Consider the following 20,534-nt stretch of genomic DNA (forward strand, 5'->3'; position numbering starts at 1 on the left):
GTGTTCAATTTATTTTCAAATCTTACAATTGAATAGGGGAATCAGTATTCATTTAAAAGTACCAACGTGAGTATTCCATTTGAAAATTTATCAAACACGATTCAACGTTCGAACCAAATCTGAAGAAAATGTCGTCACACTGCAGGATTGCATGTGTAGCATCCTCACAATTTCGATTTTTAAAAATTCTATCAGACATTAATATTACCGATCTCTAGCTAAACGTGTGTACAAATGCAAAACGTGCCTGGATATACGACAGAATTTTACCTTCGATGTGCGATCTACTCTCAGCGTCAGCGGGAGGTCATCGGGCAACGGTAAGAAAGTCACAAGCAAAACAATTATTTTCGTTGGTATTTTTGAATGAACATTGCTTCATTTTGCAAGTGTATGCACTATTTTAGTCGTATTTTTTAATTGTGGGACAGGGATGGTTATAAAAATGAATAACGAACTCGATTTAACGAAGTCAACTTCGATCTGTTTGCGATTGCTGTCAGAAGTGATCACAAAATTCATAACGAGGCTTTCTGAAACTTTCAGCATTGCGTGTGCATGTCTTACGGTCTAGTAACTCTTGCTCGTCGATGTACGGAGCTTCCCTTAATAATTTGTATTGTACATGCATGTGTGTGTTAATAGTCGGATTGTCTTGATATCAGGTACTGTAATTTGTGATTACATAAATGTTATTTCAAATCAAGCAAATGAACCAAACATATGGATGTTGTCACAGGAGACAATATCGGTATAAATATTACTTATGGGAATTCATATCTGATCCATCAGGCTGTCACTGGCCACATTCCAAATATCGTTGTAATATTGAACAACAGACTACCGTATTGTATACGTTATGGATCATTGCTTGAGAACACCTGTGTCAACACTCATTTCCAGTTATCCATTTATATAAGTTTCAACGCTTTTGCCTGTTACTCCAAAATATATCTGTTTAGGGGAATAATAAAGAATGGTTGTACTCTGGCGTTGACGTTTAATAATTGAATATATAAAGGAAAACAAATGCCACATTTGATGTTTCTCACACAGACATCTTCCCGGGGCAAGTGAGTTAACTGACTATAAAAGTCCAGTTTTCACCCTTGCCGAACTAGGCTGGTATTATGGAGTTACATTTTGGCTGGACTAACGAGTCTATCGTAGTCCAATCAAAATCGCGCTCCGAAATCGAAATCCGGTTCGTAATCTGTCATGCAGATTTCGGTCGATTGCGGGATTTGCAAAACATGTGCACCGCTAACTCGTTGTCAACAAATATTTTCTACATCTTTTCATGTTTTTAATGAAGGTGCTCACGTGATTTGATGCACTTCGCGATGTAAACTCATTTTATCACAATATATAGATCTTGATTATCGATCAGATCGTCTTGACTGGGCGCCGCAGTTTGTTTGAAACAAATGCAGGTGATACGAGAGGTACGAGAGCCCAGGAATTCAAGCCTAGCTCGGCAAGGGTGGAAACTGGACTTTTAAAGACAGTTAACTCTCTTGCCTCGGGAAGATGCACACAGAGCGATAACGTCAGAAGAAAACTGAATAACTGGTTTTCTTTAACTGACAACTGGTTCTCCATATGGGTTTATAGTTGCTGTTTTGACCAAATGTCCATAGGCGATCATGGAATTATCCCAACAACGTTCTGGTAATGGCGATCAAGTTAAAATTCGAAACTGGTTTGATCAACGAACGAGAACGGAAATCCAATGTTTTCTATTCCCCAAACACCAAAATCCGTACGTATAAAATCAGACCATTCCTCTATGGTAAATTTTATGTTACTCTCTGCGATCCAGTGATTCGATCACTATTTCTTCTATTTTCGTCTTTACATTTGTTGTTGATAGGGATTAACAAAAAGATCGTTTATAAGCAGATCGTTGATAAGAGTGAATAAGTATAGTTTTACGCCGCATTTAGCAATATTCTAGCAAGATATGTTAGGGGAAACCAGAAATGGGCTTCACACATTGTACCCATGGTTGGAATTGAACCCCGGTCTTTTGGTGTGATAACGGCGAGATAATTTACGTCTTGACTGGCGTAGTTACCATGTTGCACAAAAAGCAAATGCTTACACTTTGAAATTATTACAAAAATAAAATTTAAAAAACCGATTATAAAAAAGTGCTTTCGTGGGTTCTTTTTTTCAGTCGTTTGTTATAACTATTTTATTTTATTTTTTTTTAACTTTATTTCTGTTGCATTTTTACACATGGGCTATACAATGTAATACATAGGCAGTAAACAAATGTTGAGAACAGAATTATTGTGTGGGAAACAAAAGATGACAAGATGACCAAAATGTGTAGAATTTATCGATACCATTACTTATGAGAGCTGTGTATTTTGGAAGCATGTAATATTTGTAAATCTCTTTTTTAAGAAACTGGAAGTTCGGTACCTTTTTTGAATATCTATATTTAAAAATTACGAATTTACAAAGTAGGATAATTACATTTATAGGATCGTTGTGTCGCTGATCAGATCCAAGCAGAATGTTTTTTCTTGTTAATGTGAGTTTAACCTGAATCTCATCTGATAGCCACTCTTCCAGTTTTTGCCATATGGGTTTCACTTTGCTACAGTCTGCCAGTACATTGGAAACAGATTTTTTACTATTTGAACAAAAAATACATGTCTCCGAATCAACCAGTCGCATTTTAAAAAGTCTTTTGTTTGTTGGTAGTACATGATGTAATACTTTATACTGGAACCATTGTAGTTCAGTATCTTTTGTGTATCGGAATGGTATATGGTTATAAGTATGCCACACGCTTAACTCGAGATCGTTTTCTAAAATATGGTTCCATTTTGCACAATGTTGGTTATTGACATTAAATGTTTTCATCAAGGTTCTGTAGTATGACTGGCTATTGCCATTCAGTAGTTCAGACAGATATGTAGGTATGAATGGCTTTTGATAGGTCTGTATGTCCTTAAAGTCGACAAAGTGTATTGAGCAATACTGTTTTAGTGCGCTTAGTATTCCTCTATATCTTAAAATGTTGGTGTTCACATTGTATTTGCCTTTAAACTGTTCATATGGTAGATAGTTTCCGTTTTTGCACAAAAGGTCATTGACATAGTGTACACCCCTTTCGCTCCAATTTGGATAGTGAACTACTTTATTATCTATTAGAATATTTTTATTGTTCCAAATGATTTCTGAGGCTATAGTATTAGTAACTAACTTGGATGTGTTGACAATGGATGTAAAATCCCACCAGGCTGAGAGAAGATCGCTGTAAAACGTATTACGAATCAACGGACTGAGAGTATCTTTAAAATTCGAACAATTATATTCAAATATTTCTGCAGAACCTACTTTCGGTAAATTGGCTTTGAATAATTTGCACCATTTAGATGTCTGTTTATAATATCGTTTAATTAGTGTGATTTTTTGAGACTGTATAATTTCTTTAAGTTTAGGAGCGTTTAATCCTCCATCTTTCACACCGCAGGTGAGTTCTTTTTATTTTATCTGGTTTATTTCCCCATATAAATCTAAAGCATGTTTTTTCAAATGTTTTAATTTCACTTTCTGGGGGGTTAGGTATAGAAGCAAAAAGATGGTTTAGTTTTGGAATGATTAGAGATTTTAATACAGTGATCCTTCCAAGAGGTGATAGGTTTCGGCCAGACCAGATATGCATTTGTCTCATAGTGTCTCAACTTCTCTTTGTAATTAGAATCTATCATGTTTTCCAAGTCTATAGCTATTTTATCTTTTGTTAATTTACATATGATGACCCGCCTACCAGTGTCAAAATTGTCGGTGCTGAGTTGGTTCGGTGTTGTTTGCTTGTTACATTTCCTTTAACCTTTTCGCGAACACCTGGTGTCATAACTGAATTTCCGTGGTCCATTCATATTTCTTTCACAGCTAGCTTGCCCTTTATGCCTAATGGTTTCGGTGGATAATCAAGAGTGGTTATTCTCTTGCAATGACAATTTATATTTTATGAGGACATCTGGGTTTGATCCCAATAATCAACCTAGTAGCTGTTTTATACTTAAAATGTGATATGTACAAAATGGGGTAAGTATATTTCGTGATGTCCCTGGTTTAGATAAGTTGATCGGGCCTGCCTGTATTTGATAAGCCTATAATTAAGTATTTAAGAAAAATAAGATTGCTAACATTTGAATTTCCCCAAGCTACGCCGCTGATATAACTAACCCTAGGAAAAATTCAAGGCATTATCTGTGTATTGGGCCAATCAGTTTCTGTTTTTAGTTTTGGCATGTAGAAGTTTTGTTATGAGTTATTGTTGAGGGGTTTTAGCGTTCGCGCAATGCAAGACTACTAACAGTTTTGTATAAGGGACGAAGGGAACTAACTGCTTTGCAAATGAATTGGAAAGTTGGAAAATACCATAAACCTAAAAATATAACTGCTTTGGCTCCTCACATCGTTGTCAATAAATGCGTTAGAACAGGAACGTTGTTGCGGAGTTGAGCTTTCGGCGAACAGGTAATGGATTATCGGAAACGATGGTCGGTTACATAATGCTGATGTTTGGTGTTTTGTCTGCCAAGAAAGGTTAAGTTGAACGTATCGGTAAGTACACGGTGGCAAATATGACAGCCAGCATAATCTGAACACAAACCCCCTCGAAATATCGCTTCTAGCCAACCTCTCGAGCTGCGCGCAGTGTCTTTGAACATGAAAACGAGACAGCGAACTCACATGAACTCGTTGTTGGTCAGTAAATAAAAATATATATCCCCCCCCCCCCCCAACCATGTTACATATAGGGGATATATATCAACTGACCAACAAACGAGTTCCTGTGAGCCAACTGACCAACTGACTGTCTTGACAGGATATGTTAACCAGGCCTCTGTTTATCACAACTGGGGCTGGAACAAGACCAGATTTACTACCCGGGTACCCACCTCCATATTACCCGACACCACCGCCTGTAGGTCTCGAGAGATAGGTACAGATATCTAGTAGCAGCATACAGAGTAATTAATTTGTAAACGTATATATATCTAACAATTAGAGAAATCCCCATAGTGCCAAAATTTCTCCCTTGTCATTGAGGGTGAAGGGGATTAGAGAGTGTCAATGAGGGTTGGTTGGTTGCTTTGTTGTTTTACGCCACACTCAGCAAAATTCCAGCTCTATGACGGTGGTCTTGAAACAATTGAGTCTGGACCAGACAATCCAGTGATTGATATCATGAGCAACCATCCACACAATTGGGAATCGATGACATGCTTCAAACCAAGTCAGCGAGCCTGGACACCCGATCCCGTTTGTCGCCTCTTACGACAAGCAAAGTCACCTTTTACGGCAAGCATGGGTTGCTGAAGACCTATTCAATGAGGCAGCTGCTTTGAATATCATGTTCATTATCAACAGCTGATCAACCATAGTCCGTCATACCAACCATGAAACAAATATCCCCAATACAGCCCATGCAAGTATAATATGTTTGGCAAGTCTAGATTAGTGCAGTATCTGAAAACTAAGAGTGTCTGGTAGGGCTGTGATGAATCCAAATATACTACCCGGGTACCCACCCCTCTATTACCCGACCCTACCCGAGTACCTACTGTAGGCCTCAGGAGATGTCTCAAAATGTCCGATTGGGAACATTTTTAGCATAGCCCTGCCAACACGTATTTAGATACATGTATTAAACAACCTGGTCATCCATACACTGAAGCTGAGTTAAGTTATATCTTTATTCAACCATATGAAAAAAATCAGAAGGAATGGGTGCATAGTCAGAAAGAAATGGGAACCTCAGTGGCTTGTAGTGTAACCGTAGAGTTCAAGATAATTTTTGTCATTAAACAATATATCACGTGACTTACCACGGGTAGTCCTGTGGGTACCCGGGTCCTACTCAGTACCCACCCGACCCGGGTACCCGAGTTACCCATCCCTAGTGTCTGGGCTCCTTTTTATTCTATTTTTATAAAGATAATTTAACAACTGGTTTTTATCTGTAAGATATGTTTATTTAGGGGACTAGATGTTAGTCTAGGTCAACCACTATGTCTAGCGGGTCAAGACTAATCCACATAGATCCAGATGGTGAGTGCAGGAGGGCATCCCACCTTGCCGATCTGTGAAGATCCATGGTAGAATTGGTCTTCAGCAACCCATGCTTGCCAACCCATGAAGATCCGTGGTAGAATTGGTCTTCAGCAACCCATGCTTGCCCGACCATGAAGATCCGTGGTAGAATTGGTCTTCAGCAATCCATGCTTGCCGACCCGTGAAGATCCAGGGTAGAATAGATCTTCAGCAACCCATGCTTGCCGTAAAAGGCGACTATGCTTGTCGTAAGAGGCGACTAACGGGATCGGGTGGTCAGGCTTGCTGACTTGGTTGATGCATGTCATCGATCCCAATTGCGTGGATCGATGCTTATGACATTAATCACTGGATTGTCTGGTCCAGACTCGATTATCTACAGACCGCTGTCATATAGCTGGAATATTGCTGAGTGCGGCGTTAAACAACAAACCAACCAACCATGTTTGCCATTAGAGGCGAATAATGGGATCGGGATTCGAACCCACACTGCCACAGCCTCGGTGGCTGAGTGGGTTAGATCGCTGACTTTGTGTGCTGGTGATTTGGTGCCAAACAAACAAACAAATTTTAATGATGTTTTTTGTGCAATACCCCCAATTAGCATAACCCCATAGTATGTGGCAGCAAATGAGGGTCATTTTCAGGACATGAAAGAGAAATATGTAAATGTGAATTTGACTTCGGGAGCATTAATTACATGATAAACAGGGGTGTAGCTCGGGGAAGTTAATATGTAAGCAAAGCATAAAACAGTACAGTTTATGAATCATGTATAATGTTTAGCAAAAACAGACCAAATACAACCAGCACATACACTAGGGATGTCACGATATGACTACTATCTTCCGATACTTATCAGGATACGATCAATACTCAGTTCGCAGCAATTTTGCATGTATTTTTATGTTTGATAGGGCATAAACTCTATTAAAAGGCTTAAAACTTCCTGATAATCTTGTCTTTTTGAAAATAGAATTTTTTTATTCAATTGAAACTTTATTGCAGATGAAACTTGAGTATCCACAAAAGTATTTTCCACTATTAAATAAAATAGCAAACTCCCTTTTCACGAAATACCTTAGATGTGCCCCCAGTATTAAATAATTCAGATATGAATGAAATGTGAAATGTTACAATGTTAAAATATGAATTGATACAGATTATGAATATGAATCAATACAAATAAACGTGTTACATGTATCGTATCATCTAATTGTCGATGGATTTGATAATCGTGACACCCCTACTGTACACTTTATCTAAACCAAAGGTATCACAAAGATTTCCTTCCATGTTCTGGACATAACATACAGTAACCGTAGACCAGTTTCATCATTTTGATACAATCCAGATACCCTCAAAAACTAATGCAACGAACAAACACAACAATATTGAGCCAACGACAGTTTCCACATTGGCCGCCGGATCAACTTGTAAATTAACCAAAGATCATCTGACTACAACAAACGAGTGAAAGAAGGATACAAAATAGCACTTTTCTTTATTATTTTTCATTTTTGTAATGATTTAAAAGTGTAAGCTTTTCATTTTTCTGCTGCATACTAGCTACACCACTAATAAATTAATTTAATTTCAGAATCCAGAGTTAAGGAAGTCCTGGTCAGTAAGATCAAACTTGATGTTGTTTGTTTGTTTGTTGTTTAACGCTGCACTCAGCAATATTCCAGCTATATGACGTCGGTCTGTAAATAATTGAGTCTGGACCAGACAATCCAGTGATTGACATCACGAGCATCGAACCACGCAATTGGGATCGATGACATGCATCAACCAAGTCGGCGAGCCTGACCACCCAATCCAGTTAGTCGCCTTTTACGACAAACATGGGTTGCTGAAGACCTATTCTACCCCGGAATCTTCACGGGTCTCATACTTGATGATAAGTGATTGTAGTAAATTCAGGACTGTAAATATGGTCCAGTATTGACACCAGAATATGTGAAGGTGTTTTCACTGATTCCACAATATAAACAATTAATGACAACTTCCCTGACATTTTAGCAAATTAAAAACACTTGGAAAAAATATTGTCAGCTAACGACCCTGACATGCAAAAAAACAGCTGAAATTAGAAAAACTATTTATATTTTTTGACCGATCATTTGATATTCTAGGGATGAGTATGTGGAGGAGCTGAGATTTTAAAAATATATACTTGTTTGTTTGTTGTTTTATGCTGCACTAAGCAATATTCCAGCTGTATGACGTCGTTCTCTGTGTGTAAATAATAAAGTCTGGACCAGACAATTCAGTGATTGATATTGTGAATAATGATCCACTCCGTATGACACGCAATCAACCACCCGATCCATTAGGTCACCACCAGCATTCCCGGGGACCTATTATAACTCAGAATCCCCATGTTAGGAATTTTACCCTCTGAGAAAGATGATTAATTGTTTGCTATCTTCTCTAGCATGTATTTAAAACAAATGCTGGTCTGTAAATTTCAAGACAGGCTACTTACATTTATTAGTCACCAGCCTAGGTTGTTGGGAGTAAAAATTATTTCAGACACTGATTGCATTATTTATTAAAGCTTTTATCTGAGTGAGTGAGTGATGTCTTTCGTCCTGCATTGAACAGCATTTTACTCACTCACCTACTCAACCGACAAACCCCATTCACTCACCCAATTCCACTCACTCACTCACTCACTCACTCACTCACTCATCCAATTCCACTAACTCACTTACTCACTCACTCACTCTCAATGACCAGTATATCAAACCTTATGATATAACATTGTCATATTTGTAGTGAACAAAGAAGATGGACAGAAAAGACTGGGCAAAGATCCAGAAGAACTGGGTTTTTCTGAGGAAGGACCTGACTGCCATCTACCTCCTCGATGACCTCAAGTCCTGTCCAGACGATATACTGACTGATGAAGATGAACAGAGGGTGAAATATGAGCCAGTGGATGCTGACAAGAATGAGAGACTGTTGCGTATCCTGAAACACAAACCGTCTAGCCTAAATGCCTATAAGTGGTTTCTGGGTGTTGTTAAGAAGCATCAGAAATACATCTTTGATCGACTGCAGGAGACAAAGCTTGACGCCAGTGATGTTGGGGGTAAGAAGTGTTATCATACCTCCATGTCAGAATGGTGATATGTGATTGCTTGACGTGATCTAGATAAAATACTATATATCACACATGGGAGGGAAATAATTTTATGATTGGGAGAATAAATCCCTTATGCCCCACCACTCTGCTTTCTATCTTCATACAAAGAGTGAGTGATTGTAACATTTTTATGAATAACATAGAAAAAACATTTAAGCAGTAACGTTTTGATGCACTGCAGCCGCACTGAGCAATATTCCAGCTATACGACGGCGGTCTGTAAATAATCGAGTTTGGACCAGACAATCCAGTGACTGACATCATAAGCATCGATTCACACAATTGGGATACGATGACATGCATCAACCAAGTCAGTGAGCTTGATCACCCGATCCTATTAGTCGCCTCTTACAACAAGCACAGTTGCCTTTTATGACAGTCATGGGTTCTTGAAGACCTATTCTACCCAGAATCTTCACGGGTCAGCAACCTTGGTAGCAACCTTTGTGGCATCCCTGGAAGAGCCTTTTGTAGCATCTCAGAGCTCCTTGTTGCATCATTGGTAGCATCCTTGGTAGAACCCTTGGTAGCATCCCTGGTAGCACCCTGGTAGCACCCGTGGTAGAGCCCTTGGTAGCATCCTTGGTAGCACCCTTGGTAGAGCCCTTGGTTGCATCTCAGAGCTCCTCGTAGAGCCCTTGTAGCACCTGTGGTAGAGCCCTTGGTAGCATCCCTGGTAGCACCTTTGTAGCACCCGTGGTAGAGCCCTTGGTAGCATCCCTGGTAGCACCCTTGTAGCACCTGTGGTAGAGCCCTTGGTAGCACACTTGGAATTGCCACAGGTTGCATGCCACAGGAGTCCCCTGTCATTAGTTCTCCTGGAGGCTCCTTCCCACGGAATAGGGAGAAGATTGGGTTCTACAACATGTGACCTGGCTTGGACAAAGGTCCTGATTGTAGGGATTGTTGTTCATGCTACCAACCACTGTCTTTCCTGTCCCAGTCCTAAGTATTTACAGGCAGCCTTGGTTGATCGTCTTCTCGAGGCAAGGGAATTCACTGACTATAGAAGTCCAGTCCACATCCTTACCAAACTAGGCTTGAATGTCTGAGTTATATTTTGGCTGGTCTAATAAGACTATGCACAGTCCAATCCAAATCACGTAACAATATTGGCATTCGGTTTGTAAATACCATGGCAACTGGTGAGCAGATTCCGTCGATTGCAGGATTTGCAAAACAAGTCTACCATCAACTTGGCATGAACAGATATTTTCCAAATCTTTTCATGTTTCAAATCAACATACTTAAGTAACATGATGCACTTCGCTATGTATGACCTTTTTTTAATACAATATTGATCTTTATTATATATGATCATCTTGACTGGGTGGCACAATTTTGTTTGAAGCTTAAGCAAGTGATATGAGCAGTGGAATTTTGATTGGTCAATAGAAGGGACATAACCTGCAATAGCCACTGGTGGCCCTGCGATTGAGCCACAAAATTCCAGCGTAGTTGGAAAGGGTGACAAATTCCTGCAAGGGTGGAAACTGGACTTCTAGACTCACGTTAACTCCCTTGCCTCGGGAAGATGTGGTAGAGCTGCAAAATTGGTGACTACACCATAAAACAACAGTCTTACTCAGTAGTAATACTGTCTCAATACTGCTGCCGAAACCTATTCATTCACAAATGTTCAGATGAGCCCAGCTATGACATCAACAGCTTGGTGAGGGAGATACTTCTGAAGAACTTTGTAGATGAGGCAGGGAAAAGCTGCACCTTGCCTGATGTGAGGAATGCTGTCTGTGTACTGAGGGGAAGAAGTGTCAACTTTGACTGGAAGGATGACAAACTGAAAGACTTTGTCATTGAGGTCTTCTCGGGAGTTATCTTTGAGCCAGGCAAGAGGAAGAAGGTGTATCCTTAACAATCTGCTGACATATTGATTGTAACTATTGTATATTTGATGTTCACACTGTTAGATTTGTCATGAATACCTCCCTTGCCAATAGAGGAAGAAGGTGTATCCTTAATTTGATGACACATTTGCAATGCCTATTTTCTTGTACTGTCATGGATACATCAATATTCTCTGTAAAAGCATCACAATTCAAAAGGTCACCCCCAGAGAATAATTAGTCACAATTATCTGCAGAAACAGATTCAATTGGGCCTAAAAGGAAATTTATGAGGCAATTTGTCAAGCAGACCCCTTTAATCAATCACTTAAGGCAGATGTTAGGATTATCAATAACTCTGAAGCAATTCCTTGTGAGCTTGGCATGTGTCAAGGTCATGTTAAATGTCAAGGTCATTCACACATTCTTCTGTTTTATTCTGACTATTAAGGGTATGCAACAGTAACTTTACATTTGTAGGGCCAGATTTGCTTTAGATATTAAACTTTTTGGCTGGTTGTGGCTGAGATTGAAGGTCAAGGTCATTAGACAGGATATGCTTGAAACATTTTAACTGGGGTAGTTTCTTTTTCAAAGTTGTACTGCTTTGAGCACATGTTTCAAAATAGTTTTCCCGAAACAGGAAGTCATATGTTTAAGCTAGAAGTGTTTAAAACTTTGTTATTCAGGTATTTATGGGCATGGAACTTTATATTTCAGTATTTCTGTTGTGCCAGAAGTGCTTATCACTTATGGTTAGGGTAACTTCAGTCTAAGGTGAGGTGAAGTGGGGGTTTGACGTCACGTTCAAATTTATTACACTTATACAGTGACATGCACGCACATACATGTACATGTGTGTGTGGCTGCTTATACTGGTCCAGACAATTTTATGGTCCTGGCCCACTGAGATACCATGCCATAGTTTAACATGAATACCCCACTCAGGCACAACAGTCCTTGTTTTAGCCCCTTTATGCTGAGTGCCAGGCATCTTTGGTGTGATTCGCCCAGGAATCAAACCCCCGCCGTTTCGCTCTCTGGGGAGATGCTCTACCACAAGTGACCATGATGGTGCTCTTGAGGCTAAGGACTGCATTACATTAGGGGTCATAGATAAATATAGGTAGATATTGGTCTGTCTGTCTGTCACATGATTTGGTAAAGTCAAAAATATGTGTTTCTGTTGGGAAGGGTTTAGAGCATTCAGGAAAGCTGTGCAATGGGAAGCTTCTGTTTTTGTATGGAATGCAAACACCTTTCTAGTTTTCCTTGTTTTAGAAAAATAAGGTTATCAAGGGAGCTTTATTGCTCATTGGTCTATTTGCTGTTGATCCATTTATGTCCTTGACAAAGGCAGTCCCAAGTTTCTAAATCTTGGAGCAAAAGATGAAACAGGAATTGTTCCTGTAGTACCTTCTCCACTGGAGGTGCCTACTACAGCACCTGGTGCTGGTGCTGATGCTGATGCTGGTGCTGGTGCTGGTGCTGGTCCCACTGCTGCAGTAGCTGGTGGAGCTGGGGATGCTGGAGGACCTGATCCTGATATCAGTAATGGTAAGTCCATTACAGATTGAATAATGTTCCAGCAGCGCAAGCTTCATTAGTCTTAAGGTGCTGGAAGGTGTTTTCTTTTGTTATCTGGTTTCTTCATTTATATTCTCCCATATGGACTGATGGTTAGAAAAGGTAATATTATACATTTTTGTTTTAGGACATTTCATACTTTTGGATTTGTGTTTCGTTTGGAAGTGAGTATATATTTGTTTTTCTAAAACTTTAAGCAATCACACTTCTTCGTCATTTCAGAACCTGTCAGTCAGCACAAAGACATGAAGACAATGACAGTAGAGGATCTTGTTGCATGTTTAACACCCATGTTTCAGAAACTGGAACTTGGAGAAAATTTCATAGCAAAATTTCGCGAACTAGACATTGATGGGTTTGTATTTCTAACAATGAAAGAAGAGGATTTCAGACGGGAATTCTCCACCAAAGAATTATCATTTGGAAAGAGACGCAAATTGATGTTTGAGATAAAGGCCGTATTGGAACAAAATCCACAGATTGCACCGCCTGGTGACAGTAGCATGTCAGTGCAGAGAGTCATGAGAAAGGAGGACAAACAGGGTGAGCCAACTGCATCTCCATCTGTACAAACCACACCAGCTAGAGAGAGCGATACATCAGCAAGATCAATTGCTGCAGCTCCTTACAAAGAGCACTTCAGGAGGTTTGATTCCCCTGTATCCCCAACAGATAGATACACAAGGGGAAGGATGATAGAAATATCAGGCTACTCACGAGAGAACATGATCAACCCTGTAAAGAAGTTTCTGCAACTTGAGAAAGGCGAGAAAAATATGTACAGGAAGATTGCCAAGGAGACGGTGATGTTTGCATCTGCTTGCATGAATGACCGAACTAATGGAACGTTCTATGTCGGCATCAATCCATTGCCTTCTGATCTTTGCCAGGGACAAGTTGTTGGAATTCATCTTGACAGAGAGAAGTGTGAAGACACCATCAGGCAACTGATTGGAGAGGCATTTTATGAAGATCAGCAGGACATCGCATTTCAGGCAGTTCGGTCCGGAAAGTTTATTGAAGTTGCTGATCCTGAGACACCAGACAGACCACTCTGGGTGTTGGAGGTCGATGTTGTTCCCAGTGGAAAGGTTGTGATGGAGGAAGCTTTCTTTATTCGGGGCAAGGTGGTAGGTGCACACAAGGCCAAGAAGCAACACTTGTACAGATTAATTGATGGAACCATAAATTCACTTTCTGAAAAAGACATTTATGATTTCATGGAGAAGAAGAAGAGCCTGACAGAATTGAGACTTCAACAGGAGATCCAATCATCACCTTCCTATGTGCCACCAGATTTGAGGAAGAAGATTCTCAATCTGTTTACAGGTGGCAGTGAAACAATAGAAGATGAAATGTATCCTGTTTTACTAATAAGTCCACTAGACACATCCATGGATCATGGCTATATTGAAGAAAACCTGTCCTTCATCCAGTATTTTGATACCAAGGCTGTCTTTGACTTTGATCCAAGCAGTGATTCCAAAGGGATCTATTCAGCTAATGAAAAGGAGCAAGTTTACGAAGTCCATACAACTGATAACTTTGACAAAAATGCAGAGGAATACTCAGATAAAGTTCTAGAATCTCTTAAGTTGTCAACAGAAAAATCTTGGATTTTTTGCAATGGCTACAGTCGACTGGCTAAAGAAGAAATGCAACCATATGATTGGAAACATAAGAGATTTGAAGGTTTCAAGGAAGCTCTGAGGTTCTTTCATTCAAGCATTCCACTTGGAAGGGGTATGCTATTGATCCTTCTTTTCTCCAAGAACTATGAAGTTCTGTTGGAAGCAGCCGATGAAGTCATTCTTAAGTTTAAGGATCAATGGATGGTTATTGCAGAAACAGAGGAAATAGCCAACTTGTGGCAGGATGAACTGACTAGGCGTCATGTTGTGTCAAAGAAATCTCTTGAGAACAGATGCGTTCTTGGGATGCCATGGAGACATGTCAATACAACATTCACACACATTATCAACCCCAAACAGACAGGAACATGTGAGCTGCCAACATCTTCTGGAGCATTTTGTGTTCTGAAGGAAAGGAACATAATAGAGATGAATGATCTGGAAATACTCAGCAGCAGAGAATGTGAAGGAGATGAGGAACTGGAAGACAAACAGTCCAGAGAAACAATACGAAGGAGTCTTGAAGTGAAGTTTTTTAGAGGAGGACAAGTCCAATGGATGAATTTCTGGTTCAGAGATAATCATGTCTTACGGAGACATCAACACAAAGAGCTCATGAGAGAAGTCGAAAATGCTCTTGAAAACCCCAACCGTGATGAAGACTTGCGGGTTAATTTGGTAACGCTGATGCATCAGCCAGGTGCAGGAGGGACAACTTCATCAAAACAAATTCTCTGGGATCTGAAGGAAAAGTATAGATGTTGTGTAGTCAGGAAGATTTCTGATGAAACATCAGCACAGATAGCAAAATTGAGAATTTATGATGAGCCAACAACAAGGAAACCACCTCTGATTCTCATTGACAATGAAGAGGAGGATAAGGTTCATCAGTTACTACTGGAACTGGAGGAAAAGGCCAAGGTGGCCTCAAGATACGAGGAATACTTCAAGGTATTCTGTGTTGTCCTTTGGTGCAGGAGAGGTGTGAACCTGACAAGGTCTCACGAAGGACAAAAGGTTCTTCTGAAGCATGAACTTCAGAAATGGGAGCTTGAATGGTTTCAGAAGAAATATGACAACCTGGAAAAAAAATTTAATGAGGATAAAAAAGTTGATCCCAAACTTCTGATTTCCTTCAACATCCTTAAGACTAACTTTGACCCTGACTACATCAAGAGAACTGTCACAGAATTCATGAGAGAAATTGATGACACTAAAGAGTCAACACTTCTCAGATACCTTTCTTTGATCAACACATATGATGGTGACTTCCAAACAATTCCAATTTCTGCATTTGACCCAATCATTGGAATGCAGACAAAGCACAAGAGGATAATGCAGTTTGGAATATTAGAGAAAAGTGGATTGAGGGGGAAGGGATGGGAGACGACTATGAGCACCTCATTACGTGTCTTGGTGAATGAATCATCGCAAAGAGGTGCCCATGGAACACACATAAAGACTATCAGGATCACCAGTGCTCTCCTAGCTAGGGAAATCCTTGACTACATCATGAGGGAAAATAACCTTCAGACCAGTGAGATCATGCTTGAGTTTCTTTCCTCATCAATATTTGATTGTGAGAACAGCAGCACCTACAAACTATTGAATATTATCAAAAATCTTGTTAAGAAAAGGGTCATGCAGAAAGGTGGAAGACTTGCCAAGTTTTCACAACTTATTTTGCATATCAATAAAACTGAAGGAGCTGATAAAGCTGCTGACATCTGTGTTGAAGTTTTCAAGAAAACTGAAGATCCAATGATTGCTCAACAGATAGCAAGATTCTATATCCACACAAGCAACTGGTCTGAAGCCGAGAAGTATGCCAGAATTGCAACAAAGAGTCGTCCCAAGAACTCATTCCTCTGGGATACCTATGGACAGGTGTACAAACAACAATTATTGGACCACTACGAAAGGGCCAAGAAAGGAATGAAAATCAGAAACGAAGATGCTGGTGAGATTCTTCAAATTGCACAAAAGGCTATCGACATATTCAGAAAAGAGCAAAGCCTGAGTGAAACTGAGAAAAGTTTGATGACGAATCATGGTGGCTACCTCGGGGAACTGAGGGTTATCTTCTGGTTATTGAATACCTTTTGTCACTTTGAGAGCTTCACTGGAGGGGAAGACCTTCACAAGTTTCTTGTTGATCGATGCTACAAGCCCCACTCCTTCTCATTTCTGGACAGGGATGAAGAAGGAATGATGAAGTCACTGGGTGAATCAGCTTTTAGAGCCATTCGGAAGCTGGAGGATGAGATGGTACAGTTGAAAGGTGACTCAAGGGAAGAATTCAGGCCAGATTGGTCGCTTGACAGAAAAACACTGATTATCCTTAAAGAAAATGTAAATACCTTCTTTGGAGAAGACTCGGATGAAGTACCAGAATCTCTCAGTAGTGAAGATGCTTGTGAATATAGAAGACGACGTGCCCGGAGAATGGGTGTGACTTCCTTACAAGGAGCTCTTGCTTTGAAATATGAAGAAGATTGGGAAGACAGTCTGATTGCAGTTTATGATCTGATGAAAGAAAACGTCAAATCTGAAAGCTGCACAGGTTTTGATTTAGTCACGATACTGAACACAATTATTGCCCTTCATGTTGCTGGATCTTCAAAGACAGCATCCATTCCATATTCAAAGATTTTAGAATGGAGCAATAAGTTGTACAATGCTAAGCAGCCAGAATGCCGACCATATTTGGAGACTTACCTGTATCTGGTCCTCTTTCACCTCCCAACTGACAGCAGAAGGATGAAGGGATTCAACATGTGTTCTGAAGTGAAAATACAGGAAGCTTTGGTCCGATGGAGGGAGGCATTTTTTACAAATTATCCCAAACATCGCGATTTGGAACAGTTCTCCAGGAGGAAGGATACCACACTTTTCTTTCTAGGCAAAGGCGTTGGCTTGACAGAGGTTGTGTACCAAAAGGAACTGTTGAGTAAAGGAGCAAGAATGCGTGACAATCAATACTGGCAGTCTGAGAAAGCAAAACGAAGATTCCAGCGCCTTGAAGGCACTCTGCTCGTGGGTGGTCAGGACGTTCAGGTTCAACTCCAGCTTCCCGGTGGAAACAAGTTCCACATCACAATCCCGACATCGCTGCCAACAATGAAAAGGAGTATGTGGCAGAAGAGGGTCTACTTTGTTCTTGGTTTCAGTTGGTCTGGACCAAAGGCCTACGACATCACTATTGACAACCCATCCAATGGGGAAGAGTCTGTTGTTGAAAGCAGAGAGCTGTTCCCAAGACCATCTGTCCAGCGTGGCCATGATATCTACACCCTGAAACTACAGGACATAGAGGCTGAGATAACACAGTGTACAGAGCAGCTGGAAGCACTGGGACAAAAGAAAAAACGCTCCAAAGCTGTAAGTATGAAATACATGAAATAGAGAGTGAGCTATATGTTAACATGTCTTGTTACCCTACCCCTAATCCATTGACATATAAAAAAAGTGTTGCCTTACCTACTCAACTCAATAATAATAATAATAATAATAACAATCAGGCTATTTATATAGGGCAAAATCCACATCACTGAGGGACATGCTCGATGTGTGTTAGAGGTGGAGGTGGGGAGAAATGGTTTTTAAAGTTGTGTTCAAGGTTATGTTGCATTTACATGCATGATTGTGTGTGTTGGTCTGCTTGCACTAGTCTGGTCTAATGCCAGATTTACAGTGCTTGCCCACTGGGATACCATGCTGCAGTTTAACATGGTTACCTCACTCTCTGGAAATCGACTCTAAACTCACCAGTCCTTGTTTTGTTTCTTTTATTTTCATTACTACTTTTCATGTTGATGTGTTGAATGCCTTCTGTAATCAAAGCTTCTAAATCTTGTTTTCAGGACATTAAGAAGAAGACATCACTTGAGAGAAAGCTGGACGAACTGAATGATGCCAAGACTGAACTGCTGGGGGAACTGACATAGATGAACTCCCCTTTGCTGTGGACGACTGAATCAAACAAAGGCAGCAGGTTACTTTAGAAGGAGATTAACGATGTCATGTTTATATTATATCTATATATCCAGCCCTTGTTTTTTTGTTAGGGAGCCAAGCGGCTCCAAACATGAATATTTTAGGAGCCAAACCTAAGTTTTTAGGAACCAACAGATATTTCAAACAGATATTGTCACCAGTTATGTTGACTTTTAGGTAGCCGAGTGGCGAGCAGTAGATAAATTGGTCACTAAATTGGACCCAATGGTCGCAACTTAGATGGCTGATATCTCACCTGTGCCATCAATTGTCAGATGTCAGCTACGTATTCCATTTTATCTCTGAAACTACTGGACCTAATTGATTCATCACAGATGAAATTTGTCTTGCTGTAATTACAATTAGATCTCAGAATCTACATCAGTGTTTCAAAATTAGTACAACATTACAGGATTGATTTATCATATAAAAAGGTAGTTGAAGGGATAATTATGTATGTCAGAATTTGTACTTTATCAGGCCATGTTGAAATTGTTGTTTTCCCATGAGCAATGTCTGTATGTGTCATTGTGTTATTTACTGTGTTTACAGCCTTGTGGTTGTCCTCTTTTTCTGTTAGTTTGATCACATGCCTAAATTTTTGTATATTGTTGAATATGGTTGGGACAACACTGAAGATATATTTGTGTTATGCTGCAGCAAATTTGTTCTGTTGTTGGACTAAATTTTTGCCACATTGGTTTGAGTAAGGCTTTAGAATTCTTGGTTCTCAAACACAAGGTCAACACTAGGTCAACACTATTTGTTATTCAGTTGACCATGTCTATCTAAGCAGCTGAATGTCAGCATTTTCTGATCTAAGCTCAATACTTGTCAGTACAGTATGTTTGCCTAGAAGTGACACCTATAACTGTATTATAACAAAGAAATTAGAAATATCTCATGAAACCAACAATCACTGCGGTTGTCACTTGAGAATTTCTTATCTCAAATCACTGATGGTACTGAATTGCTACTGTCAGAAGCAACCGATACCACTATTGGTCTCAAGACCAGTCTCCTCCACAACCCTGGTCACACATCTTCACCATTGTTATCTAATGAAGGGAACTGTTGACAAGGTGTTAGACATCACCCAGTTTGTAGGTGTTGCTGATTCTGTTTAGGCCATAATTTCTTGTTTAATGGATCTTCTGTCATATGAAAAGGCAATAAGTAAAAACTATTTAACAAAACAACATGGCTAAAGATGAAATTCAGCTATTGAATTCTTTGTTTTTACATTTTGACTATGGATTTATTGTTGCCAAAGGCTACAGAATATAAGCTTTAAATAATCTCAGATCTCAGACATGACACATGCAAGACAATCACACATGCATGAGATTATTTGCAGATATTATTTTTTCATTTTTAGCCAAAAAGATATATATTCCAGTACTCTGGAAGCATGTTCACCATTCCACATACACACGACACACGTCCTCACCATGCTTGACTTCGAAAGGTTGGCCCTGATTATGATATTTTGTTTTTTTTCAATTGGATGAAGCCATCAACTAACACCAATGGACACATTGCAAACCCAGCCAAATTTAATCTCTGTCTCGTAGTCCAGGACAGGGTACTTGTTTATTTGTACAGTTTCTCTATGCCTTTTTTAATAGTAGTCTAAAAGATTTTTTACATTGTTCCAGAATTGTAGTTTTGGAATGCTTTATATGTATTTTTACTTAACTGTTGTAGACTATTGTCATCACCAGTGTGCTGTTGTACAAAACGACCTCAGCACTATGACTGAAGGATCACACAATTCCTCCATATTACCATTGTTAATGCCATGCCATGACGGATTGACGACAGACCAATCCTTGTGTTATATCACTTTAATGCTGAGCACCAGGCAGGGTATCATCTTTTAACATCCTTTGGTTGATGCGGCGGGGTGATATTATGATCAATCTCATTAAAAGCAGATCTTAGTTCTCGCTATCGCTACACAAAGATCTGAGGACATCCCATTACGGGTCACGTCAGAACGACCTTTCATCCGACCAATCAAAGCGTCGCTTACCATGATCATGAAAGTGACAGTCGGAATGTATTTACTAACCATGCAACCTCGAAAACGTTAACACAGGGTATTCCGAACGACAGTTACGGCCCGTACGACTGATTCCGTCAAAATTATCATCTATCTCTCGGTTCCGTGGGATAAACATTTCAACGGAGGACACATTGCACATTTCGTAGGAAGCACTGCCACTCTCTCAACCA

The 20,534-nt window shown here is 39.8% G+C and overlaps 1 protein-coding gene across 1 annotated transcript; it reads left to right on the top strand.

Annotated features, from left to right (window-relative positions):
- Positions 1–4,463: 4,463 nt before the first annotated feature.
- LOC124133676 (sterile alpha motif domain-containing protein 9-like) lies at positions 4,464–20,281 on the top strand. Its single transcript, XM_046498134.2, has 6 exons — positions 4,464–4,590; positions 8,869–9,184; positions 10,882–11,101; positions 12,443–12,639; positions 12,892–17,681; positions 18,164–20,281. The coding sequence occupies exons 2-6, from the start codon at positions 8,881–8,883 to the stop codon at positions 18,245–18,247; spliced, it is 5,595 nt and encodes a 1,864-aa protein (XP_046354090.2). The 5' UTR covers positions 4,464–4,590; positions 8,869–8,880; the 3' UTR covers positions 18,248–20,281.
- The last annotated feature ends 253 nt before the right edge of the window (positions 20,282–20,534 follow it).

This window comes from Haliotis rufescens, unplaced genomic scaffold, assembly GCF_023055435.1.
Source record: "Haliotis rufescens isolate VD_foot unplaced genomic scaffold, xgHalRufe1.0.p SCAF_7, whole genome shotgun sequence".
NCBI lineage: Eukaryota > Metazoa > Mollusca > Gastropoda > Lepetellida > Haliotidae > Haliotis > Haliotis rufescens.

Bases quoted from the DNA above. Each gene is read 5' to 3' on its own strand.
- LOC124133676 (XM_046498134.2), top strand. From the start codon at position 8,881: ATGGACAGAAAAGACTGGGCAAAGATCCAGAAGAACTGGGTTTTTCTG. The intron at 9,185-10,881 runs GTAAGAAGTGTT...ACAAATGTTCAG, and splicing joins TGACGCCAGTGATGTTGGGG to ATGAGCCCAGCTATGACATC. The intron at 12,640-12,891 runs GTAAGTCCATTA...TCGTCATTTCAG, and splicing joins TGATCCTGATATCAGTAATG to AACCTGTCAGTCAGCACAAA.